The following is a 27,396-nucleotide window of genomic DNA, read 5'->3' as shown; positions in this document are numbered from 1 at the left end:
ATGTTTCACCGTCTATTTTCTATCAGAAGCTAATGCAGGAGATAGGTGTAGGAGACTATTTAATGTCCAGTTTGCATGAAAAACTCAAGAGTGACAAATAATCAGAAATAATAAGTAAAAATGGTTTCTCAGTGAAGGACCTTTTTAAAGAATATTATCAATGCAAACCCTTACAAACGGAGTTAAGGTACATTTCTGTTAACACAACTTTCATTCTTTTAGTTTTTTTCTTGCAACAATTAAGTTGAAATATTTTACCAGTAGCTAAGAGATGGATGTTCCCTCAGCACTCTGGTAGGAAGAACTGGCAGTGACTTCAGGTCTGATCTGGCAGCCTCAGCACTAGAAGGAAAAGGACAAATATATATTTAATCACCTGTGGTCAACAACATCACACGTTTCAGTAATTATGGACCTTCTATAGGAGAACTCAGTCAAAGTCTAAAAGGAAAGCTTGATCCCAGCACCAGGACTACAAAAGTAAATATTTACCTTAAAAATGCTTAAGCCAAAGTCTAAAACATGCATAGAACACATGTTCAGATATCCAGACATCTATCTTTAGCTAGGACAGCAATAACTCTTTATCTTTCTTGTTAGAAAAGGTGCAGCGTCAGGACATACAAAGACAGCGATGCCTGCCAAGACCAAACTTGACTTTTACTCGTGTCTTGCCAGATCTAATTTCTAAAAGCTCATACAAAGCCTCTTTCAGGGGGCTTAGGCAGAAATGTGTTAAAGCCATCTCCTGCTGGTTCTGTGCAGCAGCATTCTTCACTAGAATGATTGTTTACTATCTAAGTGATTATCAAAAAGTAAATGGCAACAATATAATAAATTGCCTGCACTACACAACCAAAGACCCTTGATGATGACAGCAATGGGAATAAACAGCGTGTCAAAGTCAAATAAAACAAAAAGAATCTGTGAAAAACTCTCAACATTTGTGTCTGTCCAGGCTTTTAGCAGCTATGAGTTCATTTCACTTACAGGTGTTTCTAGTCACACACGGTACTCCTACCTGCATTCTACTGTAATGTGCCTGGTGCTCATGCTGATCCATAATTGGGTCTGCTCAGACCACCTCCGGAAACCACTAACTGTTGTGTTAACATATGGAGAGGGCGGCCACAGTCTGAGCCCAAAAACTGTTGTGAGTACTCAGTAAGCTGTTCTCCCACCTTAGCCACGACCACCCATGGTGCCAACAAAGTCATGTGTGTTTGCATGTTTGTGTGTTGGTTCATAGCAACTCTAACAATAGTAAACGAGAACTAGCCGACCACAGCTACAAGCCTTTAAATTAGTAGATGGGCACGGAAATGACAATCACTGTTGTTACTACAAAAAAGAGCCATAAGAATCATTACTCAGAGTAGTTACAGAGCACCGTCCAGTCCATTATCTGCCGAGTTGAGAGTATTAAAGTTTCCAGATTTAGTGGATCATAACATATCAAAATTGACGTATGAAGCTAAAAAAAATCTACCAATAAATATTCAAATGAAACTTGAAAAAAGACAGAAGTTGCTACAATTTAAAAGGGTACGAGATGTTTATAAAACCTAGATTTAGGACTAAAAAGTTGGAGCACTGTGTTTCTGTATATGGAGTGGGGATATGGAACAGTCTGGAATACGTAATGAAAGATGCCAAATCAATTATAATGTTTAAAGGGGCATTATAGAAGTTTGACAACCAAAACATGTATAGAAATAATTAATGTCTTCTTCATACATTCTCCTGCAATGCCCTGGTCCTGTAGAATGAGCCCTGGCATTTTTACTGTGATTGCCTGTTTTTCTGTAAAATCACAGAAAAAGAGAGATGCTCGGGTCGAGCAGGCTGCTTCATGCGTGTTCACGCTCAGGCATCGCCCGTAGCATTTGCCATCAGTAGCTTTAGCAGCAGAGAGAGAGGCAGTGCCAACTCAGCGACTCTGTCGCTGTTCCTAATGCCTAGTGACGAACCTAGCTACATTTCTGAGGACCCTTAGCTACTTTCTGTAGAACTTTCTTCAAAATATTTCCTGCAAATTAGCAAGAAAATTGCCATTTTCGCTCCAAACCGTTCTTTGGTTTGACGTTGTTTCAGCTGTCATCAAGGATATAAAAGTTACAGATACCTCAAATGTTACTGGTGTGTAGTTCACCTTGTAAGATGTCTGACTCTCATGCAGAAGACCTGGATTCGATTCTGGATGTGAACTCAGTTTATTTAGAGATTCTTTTTTACATTAATGGTATATTTTTTTACAGTAAGATGCCCAAATTTTTATTTGAGACTCGCCAAAAGGCATTGAATTCACAGATAAAAAAGATGTGGGTTCAACTTTCATTTTGGAACAATTTTTCAAGCAAGGGAAGGGAATGATCTGAGCATGCAGTGAGACTGACCCATCTTAAACCTTTGTCAGCTGTGCTGAAGAGAAAGGTACAGAACCAAATTATTTAATTAATTAGCTGCACGTTCCCCTGTTAAGGAGTGTGCACGTACAGCATGCGCGCCTAGTGCACGAGCCTACTATTGAAGCTGCCGTTACACTTTTGGCCTGAGGGGGCAATCGCGATCATAAAAGTTCAAAAGTCCGTAAAGTCCCTTTAACCAGAATGTAAAAACTATATGTTGAGAAATTATATGGAATAATCTTGGGTGTATTTTCTATTTAAATTTTGTTTTGTCTGTATTGATCAGCAATGATTTCTAACTAATGTGTTGAAACTCCATTCAAGGATTGTAAGTTAATTAGTGGCAAGCTGCTTGGCAGCTGTCTCAGTAATCTTTGGTAGCGAGTATATTTGTATTTTTTGCTAATGGTGTGAATGGGGCAGATTACATATACGATTTTCTTCCATCTGCTCCTTTTCATTTAAGTATTAAGTTGTATTCGTTATTTTTTTATTATTTTGTAAAGTTACTATGTTTTTAAATTAAATTAAAGTTGATAAAAAACAATTAAAATTGCACACGTGTTTCTTTATGTTAAAAGAAATTTGCTTGATTTGAAGACTTTCATATTTTTATATTTCATATAAAATTCATCAACACGGTCAGGTTTAGTAACACATCCATTTACTTGCTTAAATGAGCGCATTTAAATGCATAAATAAGTGTAACAGCTAAATCAATAGGAGTTACATGAACTAATTCACATGTGAGACCAGGGTCCGAAATTAAATTTTTTACTCACCGACCAAGTTGGCTGGTAGATGATGAAAATCTACCGGCCAAGCATATTTTTTACCGGCCAAAATTCTAAATGATTTAGATCTATCTAAAGCATGTTATTCTGTATTATGTTGATTCCAAACAGAGTGACAAAATAATTAAAACATCAATTAATAAGAAAAACAACTCTTTTGTCATTTTTACTATTTATTTATTTTTAGAGATGTTTTTATGAACTCTTTCATCGAAATCTAGTCAGACTCCTTGTTTTCTCTGTCCATGAAGTCTGGCCTCCTGCTTCTGACACTGTCTTTGTGCCAAAGCATTACAGCCTCATTTGGGTCCTAGTCCTTGATCTCTGGAGAACACAGCTGCACCATGAGAATATCTGAAAGTGTGTCAGGGCTAGGGTTGTCACGGTAACCGGTGTAGCGGTAAACCCCGGTAAAGAAGTTGACAATAATAATAACCGTCTTGTTTTTTTTTTTTTTTTTTATTATCTTGGTGGATTACCGTGGCTGCGGTGTAGGCGCGGTGACCCTTACCAGCCACCGTATCATCTGGAAGTTGTCGGCGGCACATGCGCACTGTGTTGTTTACGACCAAAACTTTCTTGAAGCTAAAGTTGAAATAATGGCCAAAGGAGAAGACGGCAGCGCTCAGGACATTTATTATCCCTCAAAGAAAAGTGGGAAGTATGGGCATTTTTTTGGATATTTGAAGAATGCCGAGGGACAGTTGTCTGTGAAAGGCAGCAACGCTACATGGCCATCATAATGTAGCCATTGTCTCACGACTCCGCCATCTCCAGTTCGCCACTTTTCACAAAAATCTTCTGGTTGCCACTGGTCCTGGTGGTTGTTCTTCCAGTTCGACGAGTTTTCTTTTGGAAGGCTGGCTGACTCCAGTTAAAAACCGCCACATTTCACCGCTAGTTTTAACACGAAGCTAACTGCTAACTTGATAAACTGATTGAATGGGATAGGTGGAAATGACATTGGATGCGGCGCTCATGTTTCACGTATGTTTGTGTACGCTGCATGCAGGCGGGAGGAGTATCAGAAATCCATGGAAGATGACTGATAAACATAACTAATTTGGTGCAAACATTTACTCGCCAGGTGGCAGGTAGAGTTCAAAAATTTACTAGCCAAATGGAGCAATTTACTCGCATTTGGCGAGTGGCGAGTGTTAATTTCGGACCCTGTGTGAGACAGAACCGAGCCCTGCTTTTTGATTTATTTAGTTTATTCTCATGTATAACCAAAGCTCAGAACACACGGGCAAGTCTCACACAACATTCAGACTTAACTGAAAATAAAAAACCCTGATTCATTTATTACGTAACATTTTATTTAATGGAAAACAATAAATCCTAAAAGGGACTATTGAAAATATAAAGTGGTCAAATAATTGTTTATTACAGAGTAATAAATGCAATAATCAACATAAGAAGCCATCAGTAGTTTGTAAACAAGTGTGGTTTTAGACATTTATCAAATCGTGGAAATGACTAAAACCATGAAATTCCACACCATTCTAGATGATGTTGGGACTTTGTGAATGAACCTGGCTCTGGTGTAACCATCGACATATATACTGGACAATTAATTTCCATAGGCTCCAATAACACATTTTTGAGGCTAAATGGGAGGTGGCCACCACCGCCATTTTGATCGTGTCACAGGTTCCGTCAAGCCCAGACAATTCCACAAAAGGGAAGAGAGGTGGAGCTGAGGGTGTGGCTGTAAGGCTGGGATCAACTGACGACACCCGGTTGAACTAGCTACAAGCTAACCTGAAGCTAACCCAAAGCTAACGCGGAGGAGGGAGCTAAGCTAATGGACAGGGTATCTGCAGGTTTAAGGGAGCCAAATTTAAGACTTTTTAAGACCTTTTTTAAGGCCACTTTGATCAGATTTAAGCTATTTTTAAAATTAAATTTAAGCTATAATTTCCAGCTATTGCCTGGAACCGGTGCTAACCACGTCGTGAACGTGGGATTAGCCATCCAGTTACCATTAAACTTGCACTTCCCATGGCGCAAGCTCCCACTAGCTTAACCAGCTAATGTGCTCATCTAAAAACAGCCCCCTTTCACAACCAGCTGAATGTGTACGGTTCCGCTTACGCCAACATCGTACACAAAAAATGCTGAACACTAACTAGAAATTCACGAAAATTTTTATAGAAATAAAATAATCTTGTTTATTGGGTCTTTGGTAATTTAAGACCTTTGGAAACTGGATTTAAGGATTATTTGTCATTTTTAAGGATTTTCAAGGCCTTAAATTTGGAAAAGTAAATTTAAGACTTTTTAAGACTTTTTAAGGACCCGCGGATACCCTGAATGGAGGTAGCCACCTAGCTACAACCGGAGTTAACTGTGCACAACACCAGAGCTTCTGAGTCAGAGATACGCCGGGTAAAACCGGGTGGAACACAGGGGTCTCCCGAAAGCTGCTGAAAGCCGGCAGCCGCACAGCAGACAGAAGCCGCGATCAGACAGAGATGTGCCGAGCTGCGGGGAGGGGAGAACCGGGTGGAAAACATCGGTCTCCTGAGAGCTTCAGAAGCCGATAGTCGGAACCCAGCTCCACCAACATGTTATATTTCAACCCATTTTCTAAAGTGCAGTATTATGTTAAATGCACTGGGTTTTACCCTATTACATTTAAATTTCATGGTTAAACAGTACATGTTAAAATCTAAGATCAGCTCGGCAGTGACCTAAAATACATAAATATAATTTTACTTATCGAAAAAATGAAGTGGAGACTCCTTGGACACTCTATTAGTGCAATTAATGCCACAGCAAGTCATTTTGTCCAACAATTGCACAAAAAATATCCAAAAAAGAATACACAAACACAGCAACTCAAAATCCCGGAACAGTTTCCAGGCCAGACCGAGGCTCTACTGAGGCCTTTCCACGGAGCTATCTCTGTGGTCACGTGGGTCTGAGGCGGCGGTCACGTGGGTCGGATGCTCATTAATTATACAGAATTTTAGGCTTTTAATACATTTAAACAGAAGAGTGAGAAAAAAATTCACCCCCCTCAGAGTTGTCATGAGTGTAAACTAGATAATTTAAACCAAAAACATGTTCTGGTACCAGGCTGTAAACATGTTTATATCTGCTGTGAAATTGGTATTTTTAACATGAGGATTTGCTCGCTTCTGACACCAGCCCCCAGCGGATGAGGGTGAAACTGCAATTTTTGGTACTTCCGGGTTGGCTTCAATTTTTGAGCCGCATTGTGGGGGCTTGGGTGAAACAGGAATGCTCACTGAACATATAAACAAAAGCTCTTTAAAGCACTTGCCCTGCACTAAGAGAGGCCTGGAAACAGTCTTGCTTTCACAAATAGCCTGTAGCCTCTCTCTCAGACAGAACTACTGGCAGGTCTGACTTTATATGATAAGGAGCTATTAGAACAGCCTTAGTTAAACCAATAACAATCCAGCAAAAATACCATTAGATGATTGCTCAGGACCAGTTAATAGCCATTTGACCTCAATTTGGCTTCATGGGAATCCATTAAACTCCTCTTACAGAAAAAGTGACAGAACCTAACACCTTTTGACGTGGTTTGAAGGAACCATAATGATCCAGTTATGTGAACCAGCTTACTAAACAGAATCAAGAGTGAGCTGCAGCAAGGGCACGCTTCCCTGCAGCTGCTTCTCCTTGGCTGACTGGGTTTTGCTGCCACGGCATTTGCTGCCTGCTTGATAGCATGTATTTTATGGGGAGCAGCGTCCCCGTGTTGTTGGGGTGATCTACTCTGCAGCCGCTCTGCTGTGTCAGCAGTCTGGGATTCATTACGTCTGTTATCTTCCCGCAGCATGAGGGCGATTCCTCCACCCGGTCCAGCCCAGCCCAGAGCAGAGCAGTCTACCCAGCGTGGGAGAGATAATACTCGTGCTCTGCAGGGCTGAGACTCCAGGACTTTGGAGGGTGCACAATGATAGAGCTGTGAATGAACCACTAATTACAGACCCCACCTGCAAATAGAACTGTGGAGGAAAACTGGATGTAATTCTTTTTCCTGTGTGGGAAATTTGGAACATGCCTGACACTCGAGTTCATTTAAATGTGCTCACAGATACTGACTGGGGCTAAAAGATGGGTGATGTTTTTGCCTGTGTCTATTCGTGTCTGATAGCAAAACATCTCATGAAACACTTGATGGGGTTTAATGGATCTCAGAAAGTTTTCCACAAACCCATGTCCAACTGATCAACTTTGAGAGTAGACTGAACTCAAGGTGGCCTAACTTAGCAAACAGAAAAATGGCTATAAAGCAGTTAATTTTACAGATATGGAGCTAAAGTTTCATGTGGCGAGTGATACACAACACATAGCTACTCTGGGAGTTAACTGGGCTTGTGAGGTACTGTGCATGACCTTATTTTCAAGAGTTAACCAAAAGAACTTTCTCTCCACACATCTTCAACATAAGATGGCTTTAGTTAAAAACTCTGGTATAAAAAGTGGTGGAAGGCTTTCCTTCAAGAAATGATGGGTATTTCACCTTAAAAGCAATTGCAATTAAGAAAAAAACACCAAAGTAGCTGCAGAGCATAATTAAAGTTCTCTATCAGTTCAGCGAGTGCCTATTACTGGGTTTCAGATGATGTTTGCATGTACTTTGCATCTACTTCACTGTGGGCATGTCGTGCATGGCGGTCAGGAAGTAGACGCCGCTGAACAGAAACATTGTTGCTTTGTTCACTCTGCCTCAAAATGCCCAAAGTCTGTGCGGTCTACGGTTGTAGCAATCGCTCCATTCGGGAAAAAAAAACAAAAGTTTTTTTTCGTGTTCCAAAAGTTGTGCGCCAAGGACTTAATTTACAAAAACTTACTGAAAGATGACGGAAGAAGTGGATCAACAGTCTCTGGCTGAAAACAGGAGGAGCAGAATCGGACAATGCCAGAGTTTACAGTGATTACTTTCTCACAGGTAAGGGTTTACTAAATGTTTTTATGGCATTTTATTGCACAGTTTTTTAGACACACGGCTATAAGAAGGGCAGGTAAGCAGTTTGAAAGTTATTTGCAGTACAATTAACACACGAAAACAGTATCAGAGTGCTGATGTTGTTAGCAGTTAGCTTAAGGTTGTAATGTGATGTTTGTTTGTTCGTTTCGTTTATTTCATTCAATCAATCAAATAAAAGTTACATTAAAACAATTCATGTTTACAAATAATCATAAATGAAAAGGAGCAGAAAGAAGCAAAAACTTATAATATCTGCCCCCTTTTCACATCAAGACATTAGCTGTTCAACTCAAAGAATTTCGTTCATCTAACCCCCACCCCAACACAAAACAAGTCAGTCAGCCTACTTAAGGTCTTATTACTTCATCATGATACGTTTCACATTTTTTTTAAAAACAGAAAATGATTTAGATTCTTTTATTTCACTGTTGAGTCTATTCCATAAATAGACACCTTTAACTGAGATACATCTTTCCATTATCGCTGTTCGGAATCTTGTTTTTTTTTTAAATATCAGTTCCTTTTAGATTATAATTACTTTCTCTTTTTACAAGTTTCTTTTGAATATTTATTGGTAGAATTCCTTTATTTGCTTTGTACATACGTTTTAATAAATTATATTCTATTAGTTTGTCAAATTTCATTAGGTCTAGTTGTGAAAACATTGGATCAGTATGATCCCTGTATCCACTTCCACTAATAACTCTCACTGCTCTTTTCTGTAAAAGAAAAATTGAATATGTATATGTTTTGCAGGTACTTCCCCATACTTCGATGCAATATGTCAGATATGGAAGAATTAATGAGTTATACAGAATATGCAAAGCTTTTATGTTCAACAATTCCTTTGTCTTATTTAGTACTGAAATAGCTCGAGAAATTTTAATTTTAATTTAATTTATGTGAGACTTCCACCATAAGTGTTTGTCAATAATAACACCTAAAAACTTAACTTATTTTACTCTTTCTATCTCAATTCCTTCAACATTTATTGATGGATCAGCACATTTTTTACTACTACAAAAAAACTATAAATTTAGTTTTATCAATATTAAAAGAAAGCCTACTGATATCAAACCATTTTAATTTTTTTTTTTAATTTTCAACTACATTTAAAACATATTTTATATTTTCTCCTGAATAAAATAAGGTAGTGTCATCTGCGAATAGTATGCACTTGAATAATTTTGAAACCATAGCAATATCATTAACGTATAAAAGAAAGAGTAATGGTCCAAAAACCGATCCTTGTGGTACTCCACACGTTTATACCTTATTTTACATTTTTAGGTTGTTCAGGTGCGGAGGAGGTTGTGTGGATCTCTGTGAATGGTTGGCCTACATTATAGAAATATACAAACTGAAATTATTTAATATAAAATACATCAACCAGAAATGTGGATTTAAAAAGGCATAATAGGTTATTTACAAGTAGATGCTAGCACATAAACACAATTGTTAGCATTAGCACTAGCATTATTATCAATAGCTAATGAAATAAAATAGCACAATTCTCTACTTACTTGAGCAAAAACCAGACGGCAGCAATTTAAAGCTCTTCTGGATCCAAAATGGTTAACCCAAACCGAAATAAAATTGTTGTAGGCTTCCAGGCTTTTGAAGGCTTTCATTTGGTTTGCTGTATAATAAGAAGTTTGTAGCACGAGGTAATTTGTTATGTTGATAGCTTCAACACTGGGTAAATCCTCAAGGTTGTAAGAAAAGTCCAACTTTTTCAAACTGTTTGGATCATACCCTAAATGAAGTTGTATTTTTTGGCGATATCGCGTCTGTGCCTGTCCATTTAAAGCCTTTGTATACTCGCTGTCCTCCATCGCGTTGTGTTCTGTTGCGCAGCAAAACACTTCCTGCCCCCCACTTCAAATTTCGTGCGGTTGTGACGTCACGCTAGTCACGTGAGTGAAACCCAGCAATTCCATAATCTTTTTCATCAAAACCAAGAGAACCAGTGCAGGTAGCACTGAGCTACAACAGCAGGTGGTGAAAGCTAGAGCAATAAAGAGTGAAGGAGAAAGGCAGAGTAAGGAAAAATGCTAAGGGAATTCCAGCACAACAGAAGTACAATGAGAAACTTGGTGGAGCATTAATTCAATGCACAGCGGGGGTGCACTGGCCAACACCAACACAATAACATGACTACAGTGAGATCCTCCCCGACGCCAAGTTGTCTGCCATTGGACAGAGGGTCTGGCTCATCCCTCTTAAGGCAGCTGGCTGTAGAAGGAGACCTCCCTGACTCCTCCACACATAATCTACTGCTGCAGGACCTTTGGCTGATACAGGGAGAAGAAGACACATTTATATTATATGATTCATGAGGGATTTACTTGGCCTGTCTCCTCAAAGAAGTAAAAATAAAGATCACTAACAAGGATGAGTTACTACAACAAGGCAGTGTTTGCTCAACTAGGAGTAGAGCTAAGAAAACAATGGTATTTAGACTTTTCTCCTTGTTTTGCCAAAGAAGGAGACAGGCTGTGCTGCAGAGGATCATTTTTCTGTTTCCTCCTGATTTTAGGAAGCGATCATGTTCCCCACACTGGCTTTCAGGTGAAACAACACGTTTTTAACATCTGTTACCTATGCAGAGACAGAAAGCAGCAGCTTGATTTGGACACACTCCCATCCTCACTAATCCTACTAGAATTGTTGGCCTGTTGGCCTTTATTGTGCTTTCAGACTCAGAACAAAGTACAGCCCATCCCCACACCCACATACAGTGAAAGTTCACACCGCATGCACTGAACTACAAATGTTAGACAGTTTTAAATAAAAGAGAAAAAATCTGCACGTATTTAAGGAATGGGAATAAAAGGTTATTAGGTAAAGAGAGCCAGCACAGATTTTCTTGTTTTATCAGCAAATGGTACAAAGTCGCCTTTTTCTTTTTTTGAAAGATAACAAAGGCTCTGGTTTGACAGGAGGTCAAAACTGCCTTTTCAGCACATCGTGTATCACTATTCATACTACATGCACGTGGTTCCTTACATGCACACACCTTTGTGTGAGCATAATGAACAGCGAGTCTTTTAGAGGAGACAACCCAGGTTAGATTGCTTCGACGTGATCAGTCAGGCTGAGCAGCGTTTACTAATACCAGCTAATGCCTTTTACTTCTTACGTTTGCAAACAGACAACAAACCGCATCAGGAGGTTGTGAACCCTGTAAACAGGCCTAAAAGACACCACCAATAAACACTCAGTGGTGATTCAAATCCCAAACCGGCATCATCAACCACACCAAGTACAATTTTTTTTAAAACATCTATCAAGACATGATGCAACTACGACTTCTGAGAAGAAGCTGACGATGGTAAACGTGTTTGATATTAAAACTTGGTGAATCTGCTTTAGCGGCCAAGAGCACGGCAGAGAAATTCAGACTTTAAAACACAGTATGGTCTATGGCAGCCGGCCAGCAGCTGTGGCGTTCAATGTCACAAGTTAAAAATAAATAAATAAAGAGACAATTATTAACTAAAGGTTCAATGTGAATCCAACTCCGAGCCAGTCAAGTTGTACATTAACAGGCTGCCATTATTTATATGAGTAAACTGTGCTTCCTTGTAGCGTACCACAACAGACCAATCAGATGGTGAAGAGGTTTTTTTCAGATGCTGATTCTACATCATGAAACGGGATGAACTGTTGTATTGGCTATGGTGGTAACATTTACTATAGTTAGTAGGAAAGTTAGTGATACCTTTTTAACTCATTCACTGTCAGCGGTTTCCTGATCGGTAAAGGCCTTCGCTGCCAGCGTTTCTCATCGTTTTCACTGTTTTTTTAAGAGTCACAGAACGTTGTGCGCTTAGATGATGTCGACGCCAAAACAACCAAAACAAAGCGGACTTGCCTCTTACATCAGGAAGAATCCGCGCATTTCGAGCTTTATCCGTTCTTTCATAATCCATTGTCGAATTGTGATCGGCAGAAGCTTTTCCGGTTCGCGCCTCACTTTTTTTTTTACAGCAGCGACCCAAAACGATCTCCTATCACATGGATTTTCTGCTTCCTGATCATGTGACATGAGACGTATGCAGATGGAGATCGGCTTTAGAGCTGGGATGTTTGTTCTCATGGTGTGGGGGCTCATTCCGATGCCCACACAGTAAAAAAATGCAAACAGCAGTGAACAGTTGGATTTAAAATGACGACTTTAGTCGTCAATGACAGTGAATGAGTTAAGTTTGAATTTACTGTTAAAACTGTATATGGTGACTGTGATCAATAAGTCTTTAACTGCCCAGCAGACAGGTGCGGGATTATTGTTTTAACTCAGCTTTCGCTGACTTTCTGATCATGACCTGCAGCCTCTTTCAGCTCTGCATATTTTGCGTCCAACACGTCCAACACCGCCTCCACCTGCAGACCCAATAACTAATAAAAGAAACAGAAACTATATGCTTTAAATAAAATTTGGTCATATTGGGGGAATGTTTTATTTCAGGAGAACAAACTTTTCCATATGTCAATCCTCTATTCTTTCCATAGGTAATGACATATTTTTTCTTACTAGTTAAGCAACTGGAAATGTACACGTGTCTTTAGTTTTGAGAGTTGCCAGATGCTCTGCACTGCTCCATTGTTTGACCTTTTGTCTGGCCCGGTCTGAACTGCTGAGCTTGATGCATTCTGGAAGCTTAACAGATCAAAAGCGCAATTTTGGCAGATCAACGCGACACGCTTCTGTGACGCATTCAAGATGTGCTGCTCCGTGCCGGTTAACAGACAACCACTAGAACGTTATTAACAGCGTATTACGCTTCGCTGATGTGACAAGACGGATATGCATCCTGTGGAATGGCGGGGTTAGTTTATACACTCCTGTCTTAATCATAACACTTATAAACAATCGTGGGATCAATTATCCATATCAGGCCGCCTGCTGCGGTCTTACAACCGCCCGCTCACGGGGACCCACTCACAGGCACCCACTCACGGGGACCTACTCACGGGCACCTACTCACAGGCACCCACTCACGGGGACCTACTCACAGGCACCCACTCACAGGCACCCAATCACGGGGACCCACTCACAGGCACCCACTCACGGGGACCCACTCACAGGCACCCACTCACGGGGACCCACTCAGGGGGACCTACTCACAGGCACCCACTCACGGGGACCTACTCACGGAGACCTACTCACGGGCACCTACTCACGGGGACCCACTCACGGAGACCTACTCACCGGCACCTACTCACAGACACCCACTCACGGGGACCCACTCACGGAGACCTACTCACGGGCACCTACTCACAGGCACCCACTCACGGGGACCCACTCACAGGCACCCACTCACGGGGACCCACTCACAGGCACCCACTCACGGGGACCCACTCACAGGCACCCCTCACGGGGACCCACTCACGGGGACCCACTCACAGGCACCCCTCAAGGGACCCACTCACAGGCACCCACTCACAGGCACCCACTCACGGGGACCCACTCACAGGCACCCCTCAAGGGACCCACTCACAGGCACCCACTCACGGGGACCCACTCACAGGCACCCACTCACGGGGACCCACTCACAGGCACCCACTCACGGGGACCCACTCACAGGCACCCACTCACGGGGACCTACTCACGGGGACCTACTCACGGGGACCCACTCATGGGGACCCACTCACGGGGACCCACTCACGGGGACCTACTCACGGGGACCCACTCATGGGGACCCACACATGGGGACCCACTCACGGGGACCTACTCACAGGGACCCACTCAAGGGGACCCACTCACGGGGACCTACATGGTCCCAGTGCAGGGCTCTACACTGGAGATTTTCTACACTGTTAGAAACTAAGTTTGTGGTGTGATTTTACAACAACTTCTATTACAGCGATGAAGCAAATATTTCTGCAGCACATTAGGACAGAAAGCGTAAGTGATAACATCGAAACATTTGACTTTATCTGCTTCCCACAATCAGCAAACGTTTCTGATGTTGTGGTTATTGGTGAGACTGAACAGCTAAAATACAAGATTGTTTGTTTAAAAGAATCTGACTATTAGCTTCATTATCCTAACAGTGTTAATCGCACCAAACTGAGAAATAACTTTCTTCAAAACCACTTCACATCCTACACTTTCTGAATGTTTGAAGGATGCTGTAATGTAAAACTCTGTTATCCACTTGAAAAAACAAAATGACATATATTCACCGTGTTTTCATCCTAGAGAGTAAAATCAGCCTGTTGGATATTTGTTCCTTAAAAAGTATCAGGTGTTGAACTGCATGTAAGAGATTTAACAAGTGATAAAAGGATGAACTATACATACTTACATAAACAAACCTAATAAGAAAGTAAACAAAACGGCGGCCGGAAAACTAATACTTCTGGCTGTTTTGTTTGTACAATAATTACATTTTATAAGCATACGTCATTGATAATAAAATTACCCAGGATAAATTTGGTTTCCCGTACTCAGAATAGATTATAAAGGAAGTTAACCAACTATAATCCAAACCAAAGAACTTACCTGGTGTATTCTCCTTTGGCCTCCTTGGAAAACAGAAAATCAGTTCAGTTAGTAAACATGATTCAATATAAACAAAAGGACTGTATTTTTCACTAAAATAACCTAAATTTATTTTGACTAATCTGTGCTAAATAATGAAAACGTGAATTTTTCTGAAAATATACAAAAACTGAGGTGTGTGTTGATCTCTTCATTTCAGCATGAATCTAATAGTTTAGCTAATATTTACAAGAATACACGGAGGTCTCTTCATAAAGGTTTTAGAGGTCAAAGTGAATCTAGAGGAAAACACCCGCGAGAGACAGAGACAGAGAGACGTTTCCCAGGAACGTCCCGTGGCCTGAAGCGTCGGTCCTCGGTCTCGTTTAGGGGTGAGTGGCTTTTCTACAGCCAGGAGGGGCTGCGACAAAACGCTTCCTTACCTGCAGCGCGAAAGCGGCTAACTTGAAAACATGTTCGCTCTCCACTTCGATAGTTTCCTGTTGGCAAAAGAGGCAGGAGATTAAAAAGAAAGCCACAAAGAGAGCGCCGAGTATCCGAAACACTTGACTCGAGAGACAACCCCATACTTCCAATCCGTACCTCGGTCCCACCGTTACCGACTCTACCACCACCGAACAGCGGCGTTTAAAAATGTTAACGAAACGGAGCGAATACGTGTTTTTTTATTTATTTTTATTTTTTTTATTTTGAATAATCCCACAATTTACTTTATGAAGGAAAACGTACGGAGCTGAGTGCGGAGATACTTTCGGATCCCGTCTGAAGTTAGAGCCCGATTCAGGAAAGTGGTACGGTCCCAAAGCAGGTTCAACAGTCTCCGTCTCCCATGGAGACCAGTCTGCTCTCCCCGCGAAAAAAACTGCACTGCCGAAACGTTTGATCTCATGCTGCCTTCACGTAAACTTGTAAACGCTACAACTCCCTTCCTCCTTCTGCGTAACAACTAACTGCTCTTGTACTGCTACAAGCGTTCACTCGGTTTTAATTTCCCTTTCAACGACTTAGACATCTTAACGCTTAAGATCTCAGAACTCAAACTTCATAAGGTAAAACCTATGGGTAAAACTGGGTCGTTAGCAAAATATCTGAACATTAAGTATTGTCCCTGAACGCAGCATAACACTAGAAACGGAGAACTCCTAGAGTAGTTTGATTACTCCCAGAGTCTTGTAGTTTATAAGATTTGGGAAACGCGACTATGCAGCAGAAACACATTCAATACTATACAATGCACATACTGTACTACGTCCAAATAATATGAGCAAATTATAATAATGTTATTATTATTAATAATAGCAACAGAAGTAGTAGTAGTAATAGTGGTAGTCGTGGTAATAATATTTTCTTTTTTGTCTTGTAATTTTAAAGTTATTATTTTCATTTGATTATATTTTAAGATGTGCTAATTCTGCCAGATAAATTAAGAAATTAGCAAAAACAGTATCTTTGTGCAAAAGTAACCTTTTAACAGGGCATGATGAATAAAATACACAAATCTAGGCTTTGTTTCAAATTTTTGACACATTCTTTCATCTTAGTCAAATAAATCATCTAGTCATCAGTAAGCGAACAGCTCCCATGCACTGCTTTTACTCTTAATTGTTGTTTATTTTCACATGTTCTTTTATCTCTTTAAAGTGACCTTTAGAAAGGTGTCGTCAAGTAAAAAAGGATAAGACTGTCAAGATTTCAGTGAAATAGCATCTTCAAGCAGTGAAAAAATACTTACATTAAACACTAAAGATTTAGCGTTTAAGAAGAAGAGCTCCACTGTTGTGTTTTCTTTCAAAAGGGCGATCTTCTCTACATAAAACCTGTGAGGAAACAGAACATCAAAGCATTCATTCACAGGGATGTTTAGCATTATCCACAGATAACTTGTTTTGATTTCAAACAGCAACTCTTTGTCTGGCACATCACTGCCACCTGCTGGTTTGGACATGTTACAACTCTTTATATGTCGATGGTCTAGGGTGGAAATTCATTCTGCAGCAGTTTCTTGATGTTCAAAACAGAATTTCGACCACCAGAGTGGTTTATTCGCTGGATAATACCGTACACTTGTTTATATTTTCCAGAAACTGCACTTACCTCACGAGGAACTTGAGTTCCAGTGGCCCTGAAGTCTTAGAGAAGTCGTGGTCGAGGACTTTACGATCCAGCTGGAGCCAGTTATTCTGGCTACTGGGTAGGGGTGAAATAATAAATAACATTCTTACAATTTTCTTTGTCATCCTTTGAATTTTCCATCTCTAAGCATGCCGAGGTGTGCTTACTTGTTATCTATGAAGCACAACCCAAAATATTCTTTCTCCTTCAGGTTAAAATGTGAGGCCACCAGATCCAGTAGCTCCCGGGACAACAGCTTAGGCTGGAGGGTTCAGAGTGAAACACAAGAAAAACTTAGAAATTACAACTGAATAAAAATTATTACATAGAGAAAAAGTTTGCATAATTTCTGACTCACAAAACATTTTTTGTGAAAAAGAAATGAAACTAAAGCTACCTGAACCAGCAGCTCCAGCTTCCTGCCATCGAGAAGGTGAACCTGGGCCAGACGACCTTCAGTCATCTGTGCAGACAGAAGATGAAACGAAGCATGAAAGCTCCTGCAAGATAAGCCCGGAACAACACAGTCTCCACCCTCACCTGCATGTTTTGTCCCCGTTACAGTTTAAACTACACAAAACGCTGGATTCTTCTTCAGGAGCTGGACAGTGATGTGGTTTGTTTGATTGTATGCTGAATGAAATGATGAAAACTACTAAGGGAGCAATGGAAATGTTTCTCATATTCCAGAAAGCAGCATTCTAATGTGTCCTACAGCCACCAAATGTTGTCATCTCTTGTGAAGAAACTAAACTAAAACACAATCCAGTCCAAATCATTACTAAGTGTTTATTATGCATTTGTTAAAAGTGTCGGACACTCATTTAATCAATACATCTGCAGTCTCCAGTCAGAATGAATGTCTTTTAATTGGTCGGGGGGGGGGGGGGGGGGGGGGGGGATACCAGTGCACCATTTCCAGGAACTAGAAGAGAGTATCATCATAGTTGAGCCTTGGAGGACAGGTTTTGGAGTCTTATTTCCCGATATTTCGACATCTCACCTCTGATTGGCTAACAGCAACACAACTCTACCACTGACTTCATTTTAGGGCTGCAGCTATCGAATATTTTTGTAATCGAGTACTCTATCGAATCTTTTATCGTTTAATCGAGTACTCTAATAAATTACCCTTTTGTGTTTGTAAACCATTATATCAAATAGCATGTTATAAAATATGAAAGACCTCTTAAAATGAGCACGCAGGTATTCTTCAAGTTTTATTCAAAATTTGTTGTCAAAACTTCAGCACTTCAACTTTACTTCACAGTAAACAAATGCCTGTGCAAAAAATCAGTATACAGCCTGAGCCGATTTTATCCTCGTGCGAGAATCAAACAGCCTGCAAGCCAGACAAAAACAGGAACTGTTGAGGTAGCGCTGCGAGCGGCTGCGTCCCAAACAACAACAGAACCACTCACGGCGCATGCGCAAACATGGCTCGGCAGCTGTTTCCCTATTAACACACGTCCGTTTTAATTTCTACACTTTTTTCTCACACAATAACAAGGATTGTCGAGAAAGCAGGTTTGCCGTGGTTATGTCAAATAATACTGACCACAAAACATTTATTTACTTTCTTTCGTTTTCCTCCGCCACTCTCATAAATACCTGTGTCCTCCTGCAGCAACCCCGAGGGACAACAGAGATCAATAACAACACAGTAAAAAGTCCGACGTGTTGTGTAAAAACTGTTATTTTTAGCACATTTTCAGGTCCGACGTGTTGCTACCAGACACACAGTGTGAGCTGAAACTGAGTGCTACAAACGAAAAAGTCAAACAGTGTCCACAGAATATATAGCGGACCTCCGAGCCCGCTTGCAGAAGAGACATTTACATGTGGATGTTTCCTGGTCAGGTGCTGCAGCATGGAGGATGTGGTGTGGTGCTAGGCTAAATCCATTTTACAGTATTTACACTGGAATACGTTTTCCACCTTACCACATGAAAAATGGTCCCACACCTTTGACATTTTCTGTCTTTTTCGCACTCCACCGAGGTCCAAGTTACATTCGCTACTCGCGTGGGCATTCAGTGCAGTGTGTATGTGCGTCACTTATTTCGGTCCGGGTGAAACATGACCCCGGGCGATTGCAAAACCATGAATTAATTAAACATAAATTAAACGAAGCCTCGAGGCAGAGAACTTGACTCGAGGCTTTTTTGTACTCGAATTATTCGAGGTACTCGAGGAATCGTTTCAGCCCTACTTCATTTTCTTTGCAACGTGAATGTTTTATCTCCACAAATAACAAAAGCCTGGAGGAGTTCTGCCACGTGGTGGAGTTGCTAATGCTAATGGTTAGCTTCTACTAACCGATACATTCTCTGCTGTCTCCTGGATGCTAAACAACAACAGCCTTCCCCGTCGTGAGTCAAGATGGGTGAGTCCATGAATGTTAAGTGACAGCGTGACGTAGATCTGTCAGGCTTTTCTAATCCTAGAGTTTTACCGTCTGTTTTCTATCAGAAGCTAACGCAGGAGAAAGGTGTAGGAGACTATTTTCATGTTCAGCCTGCATGTTAAACTCAGAGTGGCTGATTTTAATTAAAAAAAATTAAAATATGGTTTTCAATGAACCAGTCAGTACGACTTAAGGGGAACTGATTATTTAAAAAGAAAAAGACAAGGACGAATATAAAACAGAGATGTGTTTCTGTTAGAGGAGTTAATTTGTGGAACAGTTATGAAAATGATTGAAAAAGATGTAGCTCACTCTATGTGTTTAAAATATGTTGAAAACTAGATTATTAGAAGAATATATAAAGCACGAATGAAAGGTACAAGATAATAGTATAGAAACGTTGGCCTTTCATGTATATATTTTTTATCAAGATGTTATTAAATTAGCCTAATGTATAAATTTGGTGGAAAGCTAATTTAATCTTGCTGTTTTTTTTTTGTTTAGATATGTTTTGTTCTTCCCATTGGTGTTAAGCCTTGTGTACATGAACTATATTAAACAGTATTGAAAAAGGGGTTGGCATAATAAGCATGTGCTTCAGCCAATACCTTTTAATTGGCCTTGTTTGTGTGTTACTCTGTCTGTGACAGCCTTTACTTCAATCACATTGTGATATTTTAATGCTAATCACTATAAAAAATAAACACATCTTTAAGGGTGACCTGTCTGGCTCAGTATTTTGCATGAAACCAGTCAGTTTTCTCTCTTTCCCAGCCACAATTAATGCATAACAAACATTTATTAATGATTTATAAGTGTTACGGATTAATTAATAATATATTTCTAAACTACTTTTAGTCATTTGTGAGTGAGCGAAAGCTGTTTTTCTTAGATTCCTTTGCTATTTTCCGTTTACTGGAAGGGAATTAGAACGACCTCTGTGTAATAACTTCAAACAATAGAACCACGAATAATAAAAGATAAAACAATATGCTGTGTTGGCTGATAGCAGACTGATTCCCTAATATGTGTTGTGTTATTTGTATGACTTCAGTGAAAAACGTGGCATCAAACTTCTTGGAATCTGTGATGGAAACTCAGGGTCCAGTTGGTAGGATGGCAGGACAGGAGGACGCCCTCTGGTCTGGTCTTAAACTTTTGTCTTCAGTGTCATTTTGTTCCCAAGTCCACATCAAAGCTGTCATTTCACTTTTACACAGCATGAGCCGCTTTTTCCACTTTGTTGTGTGACAACGCCCTGAACCTCAACAAGATTTAACCGAGCAGGGCTCAACAAAGGACTTGGGTTAGAGTTATGATAGCTTTGTGGGATGTTAACGGCAAACATCAGATGTCTGAACACTGGAAGCTACACGCGTGAGGCGTTTTTAAGCTCACTCCGTCACAGAATCAGTGGAAGCAAGAATCTTTGTCACTAACAAGGTATCTTAAAGGAAAACCGTAAAAAAGTACGTCTGTGATTTGCCTTCATCTAAATAACTGTGAATGACAGTGCATCAAGTAAAAAGGAGAAGTCTACAAGTGAAATTCCAAAAATCGGAAATAGGTGCAAAAGTTCTAACTAATCTATGAGATAGAGTCATTCCATGTAAGTCCAGATATTTCAGCCTGTATTTGTTATAATTGTGATGATTACAGCTTATGAAAACCTTACATCCTACATCTCAGATAATCAAAATGCTGTGAAAAGGTTCAATATTCTAAACCAGGGTTACTCAAATGTAATGGTCTGGGGGTGGGAGTGTGGGGGTGGTGGTGGTGGTGGTGGGGGGGGGGGGGGGGTGAATCCATAACACCTGCAGAGGGCTCCTGAGCCTTTAAAGCTGCTATAGCTAATCTACAGAACAAGCTAGGTTTCACCCTAGGTTTCATCTTCTTAGCTCCTGCCAGAACCGGAAACACACATTGTCAGAGGAAACAAGAAAGCGCTAAACACCTGTTGTCATTATCTATGTCCAAACATCTTTAGTTGTCCGTGACTACGAATGGTGAGCGGAGAACCTCTCACACCAGTGTGGTGCATAAGGAGTGATGGACCCAGGGAAGTGAGAGGGTTTGGTGAAAGCAACAACTGGAGGGTCCAAAACGTGTTATTGGTGGAGGTTTTTAGACAAATACGAGAAAACCACTTCATTAATTAGTTTGTTCTTTTATCCCCACAAAATATTATACCTATAATATGTTAGAACGTTGTTGTTTTAAGTTCATTTGTTTTCCAAAATTGCTATTGCAGTTTTAAACGGTCTGCCAGTCTGAGCTGGATTACCGAAATAAATGGACTTTTGCACCATATTCTAACTTCTCCCTCACTTGTACAGAAATTTTAATGTGGGTTGTTGTCTGTCCAGGTAACGTGCGGTTCAAGCATCAAAACAGGGAGAAAGGAGACAAAAGCGCTAAATAAATGAAAGATATAACTTTCCTGAATGGAATACAAAGCTGCTGCCTTGCCTGCGTCATGACTGTCCTGTTTTTGACCTAAAGGTCATGATCTGCTGCGTCTGCTCGAGCAGAGACATAAAGTCTCTGACAGGCTAATCTATACGAGATAGTGGCCAAGGTCTTTCATGACCTCTGCATCTGAACTGCTTCACCTCTGTTACAGCTCAAGACGAAGACGAAGAACTCTCTTGATAAACACATAATCAACAACTTTGTTATTACCAATAATAATGTGAGCCCAATGTTCAATCAATCTGTGAAATGACAATGTTATTACTTGATATTATAATCCTGTGATCAGTAGTATTTTACAAGTAATTATAATCTTGGACATTTGCACTAGACACTGATGACACGTAATGCTAAAGTCACACGACACATTTTCTTTTGTCTGAGCCAATCAGAACCTTAGTTTCTGACGCGAGGCGTGGTTTTCTGTGTTTTTTGTATAAACCCTGTTTTGCATGTCAGTTAGGCTGCTCGATTATGGCAAAAATAATAATCACAATTATTGTGACTGAAATTGAGATCTTGATTATTTAAGACGATTTTTCAATTTATGCTGATTTTATTTGTTTTTATTCTGTCATAAAATTGCTCAGGGCACAATCAGGACAAAAATAAATAAGAAACAAGATGATCACTAAAATAACTCCTGATTCCCAGTATAAAAAGACCAATATACTTACAGCTCATAGTCTATGACCCAAGGGCTACAGACCATTGTTTAACTCATTTAAGTCTAACCCGTATAGACCCAAATACCAATATCTTACAAATACTGACAGCAAGAATTATACAGTGGCATTTTTAACAAATAAATGCAAATAAATTGATGTTCACAACATTTTGCATAACATTTATTTAGTCGTGTCAAGGTGCTGTAGGAGAGTGCACTAGCACCGTGTCCTCAGAGAGATTAGTTATTATTTATCAGCGTGAGGAACTTATTTCTACCTTATTTATAAACTATTTATTTACCGGTCCATCAGTTGATGTAATAATTGTCCCAACCACAGCTGCACCCCCCACCCCCCAACCCGGTCTCACAGCAATCAGGGGCAACCTGCACGTGTGTTTAGCGTGCTGCACACGCACATTTAGCCGTTTTTAGCGGCTCAGGAGCCCGCAGGTACTGTGTGTGTGTCACTCACTCTGGTTACTCCAACAGGAAGCCGGCTCTGAGAGACGTTTCTTTAGCGACTGACACATCACTACATCATTCCCTTTCCTAATGTTGTGAAGAACGGTCCGGAGCGCAGGCGGAGTGTTTAGCTAACCTGCAGGAAACGTCGACGACAGTTATCCAGAAAGTAGCTAAGGGTTACCAGAGACGTTTCTCAGGTGTTTGCTAGATACTTTTGAGATTTAAAAAGTCAAGAAGGGGGTCTGAAAAGCTGTTGGAAATAGCGTCAAAGTCGATAAGTTGGCAACACTGTGGGAGGAGCGCTTCATTTGCAACTCAGGGCAGCGCAAGTGGGAGGAGCAAATAATCGGCTAGTTTTGTTATAATAATCGTTCAAAACTCAGATCGTAATTGGGATTAAAATTCGATTAATTGAGCTGCCCTATTTGCCAGTAAACCAAAAAAAGACAATTATAAAAACTATTCCATGCCACCTTTTCTTTAGTTCAAAGTGTTCTAGAAAAGTCTTGGACCGGCCATCCGGACTTCCTCTTCAGCCAAAAGAACCTCGACAAACTGGATAAAATCTGTTGCAAGTTACATCTGACTGCAACGGTTCCTTCAGAATAAAAGATGAACCTCACGACCCCTTCAGGGTCTCGCCAATGCCAAAATTAGCTGTCGTGATCTGGAAGCATTCCAAGACTAGTTTGGTCAGCACCGCTGCTTTTCTACCGGCTTTGGTTCCAAGCAGGGTCCGAGAAGACCTCGACATTCTGGATCTAAACGGAGGCTTCCCCTGGGGTACGTAGACCGACAGATGGCGTCTCATGTGTGTTTTAAATCTCCAACCGTAGTTTAGAGCTAAACAGTCACTTCCACTCAGAACTAAATGCTTCTCCGGATCCACTGGTTCTGATAGCAACAGTCCACATATACATCATTCATCGCACGTCTCATTCCACCTTAGTCCATCACTACACAGAGTGTTTAAGTCAGTCTTGTTTAAATTGTGTAGAAATAAATCTCTTAACTATTATAAGCCTGACTCTCTCTTTCTTCGGGGTTAATACGAAGTGTCACTTAATCCCTGCAATAAAAAGTTCTGATCTTCTGGTTAAAATAGTCAAAGATCCATCAGATTTATATTTCATATTTCTATGGAATCTCACATTTTATGGTTCGTAAGTAAGATGTAAACAACCCATCCTTTACATAATGCAGTTACAGCCCTTTTAGATAACGGGCAGTTTCATACAATATAGGGAGCCTAAATCACACCCATCTGCTTCCAGACCATGGGTCCCCAGAAAAAAGAATAAATGGATGCAAGTCAATAGGGCTATAAAAGCTATGTTCTAATCCTGTTTGTTGTGGGCCGGGGATTTCACATGTGATGTCAGTCAATTTTAAAGATAGACTCTGATTCCAATAAGGCACTTATTTTGGAAGTTGTTTTTAGGTTTTGTTTGCAAAGACGTCCAGGACTACAAATGTTTGTCTCACCAAATTGATGTCATCAAACTAGACATGTAGAAGAGGAGAAAATGAGTTTAAAGAGCTCTGCTGTAGCTCTTTTTCTGTTTGCAGAGGTTAGCGAATGTAAGTCAGACAATTTTCTGAGCATCATTAAAATCCATCCTCATTTGCTAACAGACAAGTGTGGTTGACTCAAAAGTGAATGGCAACGTTTTAAGCAAAGATTTTATGCAATGTGTAGCGCTCAGAGTGTGTGATGTGGCGTACTCCTGGCTAACATGGCACTGGCGCCAAACTTTACCTATACAACTGAGTTAGAGCTTTTATATAATAACTTTATATAATTTAGCACTCAGACTATATGATGGGGATATTATGACATCAGATTTTAGCTCAGTGTCTGTGAAACTTTCTGTCCATGACATGACCCGCTTGAGCTCTTCTTGGTACTGCTGACCTGACCAGACTCAAGCAGGCCCACCATACAGTTCTGAGCAGATCTGAACTCCTGGGAACCACCAGCTGAGCGATAACAGTATTTAGATCAATTATATGTACACAGCAGACGTTTCTGCTTACCGATGCTTTAACCTGTTTTATGCTTTTTAAGCAGGTTCAAAACTTTGATTGGTTCATTTTCTTTGCGTTGAAAACTATTTTAACTCCAGGGTGTTTGTGGCTTTTTAAAAGACGTCAAAAGAGATTGTTATTTTCTTTCTTCACACAGCAGCATGCAGAGAAAGCGCAAACTAGGAGAAATCCTGCAACTCTCCTAACTCAAGAAGCGTGCAGCATTCAGGTGTTTCAGCAAGAAGACATTTTCAAACAGGACTTTGAACGTTCTCCTTTACCAGACAGTGAGATCAAACAGCCTCTCATGCTGCTTTTCAAATGACTGCCATGTGTGTGGGGAAAGGGTCCCTTGTTAAAAACCATGTTTTGTGAGTCACCAAGCAGCAGCCTGTGCCTCCTTACAATAAACATGGCTCACACTAATGAGCCAAAGGAGGAAAAAGTGCAAGTTAAGGGGAAAGTTGAGCCAAAGGAGTGAAATTTGGTATCGCAAATGAAAAAAAAAACCTTTTTATCTGCCTCTTTAAACGTTGACCTACCTGGTAGCACTTTCCTATCCTGAACCAGGACTCCAGGAGGCGCCTGCATGGCATCAGCCCATGCTTGTACAACCTCCTCAGTGTCTGATGAGCCAGGCTCCATACAACCTGGCTGCCCGATGCCACCAGGTCTTCCATTCCACGTATGATGCGCAGGGCCATGACTGAGAACTGCTCGTCTCTACTGGAAGACTTCTACCGCGATCAATGACGCTTCACGCTTTCAGCCACTTTGTTGTGTTCTAAACCAACAAGCTGAGAGGAGCATCCGAGCGCCGGCACACACACTGAAGTCTTCTGTCTCTGGGCTGATGTAATAATGTCAGTGAGAGTCGGCGCTCCAGAGAGGCTGGAGCAGAGCAGGGTGCCTCAGGCTCGGTCCTGGGCCCCGGTCCAAAACACTGCCTCAGAGTGTAAGAGAGGGCAGGACAGAACCATGAGGCCCTGGCTACAGAGGCTCCGACTCGCCTTCATGTAAACACAGTCGTATCCAAACACTAAACACTGAAACAAACCTCTAAAATGCTTCTTCTTCTAAAAGAGTTCTTCTAAAACAAGCTTTCATATTTTCCTATTTTTTTTCTACATATTTTATTTTATTGTCTGGAAAGGGTGTGGAACTGTCTGTCACACTGTCTGGGATGTAGGAGCAATTTCCTGAAGAGACCAGACATTCCCACTGGTTGTTCTCTGTAGGAAAACTAGAAATAACTGGAGAACTGAGTTAATCCGGCATACATTTATGTTTCTTTAGGTTTTATCCACCACTCAAACACAAACGGCAGCCAAAAAAGTCTTTGGATGTGTTTGTACATATATGTCATGAATTACTTAATGGATTTAAAGGAAACTAAGTAAGTAAATAATAATTATTATATCATACTTATACTCTGGAAAATACGGTAAATTGCTCTAACTCAGTGAGTTTTTCATGGATACACATCTATGGCTGACCTCTGAAGTCAACTCAGTTCAACATAGCCGCTACAGCTAATCACAAATAAATACCTACTGTATTTTCCGGACTATAGGTCGCACTTTTTTTTTCATAGTCTGGCTGGTTCTGCGACTTATACTCCGGAGCGACTTATATACCAAATTATGTATACCGCTCTGCTGCGGGTCCGGACCAGGAATAAGCTCCTCTGCCCTGCCATCACCTGTTGGAGAATGTGGTGAGCTGCTGCGGGCCGGGAGGCTCCGACCCAGGGATGAGCTCCCCTGTCCCGCTGGGAGGGTTTCAAACACCGCTATCCTCTGCTTGAGACCGTGGTGCGCTGCTGCGCCTGCGTTGTTTATTCTGTTATTGTTACAGGTACTTGTCTTGCAATGTGAAATGCTTGGTCTCAGATTTTATAAGAAAAAAAAAATTCCCCCCCCAAAATGCGACTTACAGTCCAGTGCGACCTATATACGTTTTTTTCTTCATTATACATTTTATGGCTGGTGCGACTTATACTCCGGAGCGACTTATACTCTGGAAAATACGGTAAATTGCTCTAACTCAGTGAGTGTTTCATAAACCAGGTTAAGATTTGGTGTCAGAGTAGTTGAGTCATTCAGAGCAAATAAACCATACATAAGAAACGTAAGACTTTTCCATTGACTATAGGAACCAATGTTGTTTATCTGTTAGCAAAATATTTCATAAAGAAATTTTAACGAAACTTAAAAATTAATGACCAAAGCAAAATCCACAACTGATCTACTTTTGGAGTTTTGGAGTCAGGATGGCCGACACAAGAACACGACACTCCAGAAAAAAACGGTTCCACTTCAGTCAGTTGTACAGGTCTCCTTTACTGGAACTTCAGGGTAAATGCAGCGAGGGGGACACTGACCAGGAGATTCGAAGGCCCAGTCCTCTTTGCTGTCCTGTCTCCATTTACAGTTTGGCCCTGTAAGGAATGTGCTAAAACTCCAGCACATCCTGACCGCTGCGTTGTGAGTTACGTCACCGATTGGCGTAGAACGTGCCAACAACGCGTGTTTTCCTAAATGCCGGTTCTCTG

General features: G+C 40.7%; 1 protein-coding gene across 4 annotated transcripts in view; it reads right to left on the bottom strand.

Annotated features, from left to right (window-relative positions):
• The window catches only part of frmd4ba (FERM domain containing 4Ba), an 80,375-nt gene that overhangs the window by 28,219 nt on the left and 24,760 nt on the right, over positions 1-27,396 (bottom strand). For 3 of the 4 annotated variants that reach the window (XM_015959917.3, XM_015959918.3, XM_015959919.3), the window contains exons 1-8: positions 25,385-26,255; positions 17,195-17,260; positions 16,965-17,059; positions 16,780-16,872; positions 16,418-16,502; positions 15,108-15,164; positions 14,686-14,708; positions 259-342 (exon numbers count right to left, since the gene is read on the bottom strand). In XM_015959917.3, coding sequence (XP_015815403.3) covers positions 259-342; positions 14,686-14,708; positions 15,108-15,164; positions 16,418-16,502; positions 16,780-16,872; positions 16,965-17,059; positions 17,195-17,260; positions 25,385-25,546 — 665 coding nt within the window. In that variant the 5' untranslated portion in view covers positions 25,547-26,255. Of the gene's footprint in view, positions 1-258; positions 343-14,685; positions 14,709-15,107; positions 15,165-16,417; positions 16,503-16,779; positions 16,873-16,964; positions 17,060-17,194; positions 17,261-25,384; positions 26,256-27,396 lie in introns of those variants that run through there. The other variant, XM_015959920.3, reaches the window with a different exon arrangement.

This window comes from Nothobranchius furzeri, chromosome 3, assembly GCF_043380555.1.
Source record: "Nothobranchius furzeri strain GRZ-AD chromosome 3, NfurGRZ-RIMD1, whole genome shotgun sequence".
Lineage (NCBI taxonomy): Eukaryota > Metazoa > Chordata > Actinopteri > Cyprinodontiformes > Nothobranchiidae > Nothobranchius > Nothobranchius furzeri.
This window is presented reverse-complemented; position numbering and strand designations above follow the sequence as displayed.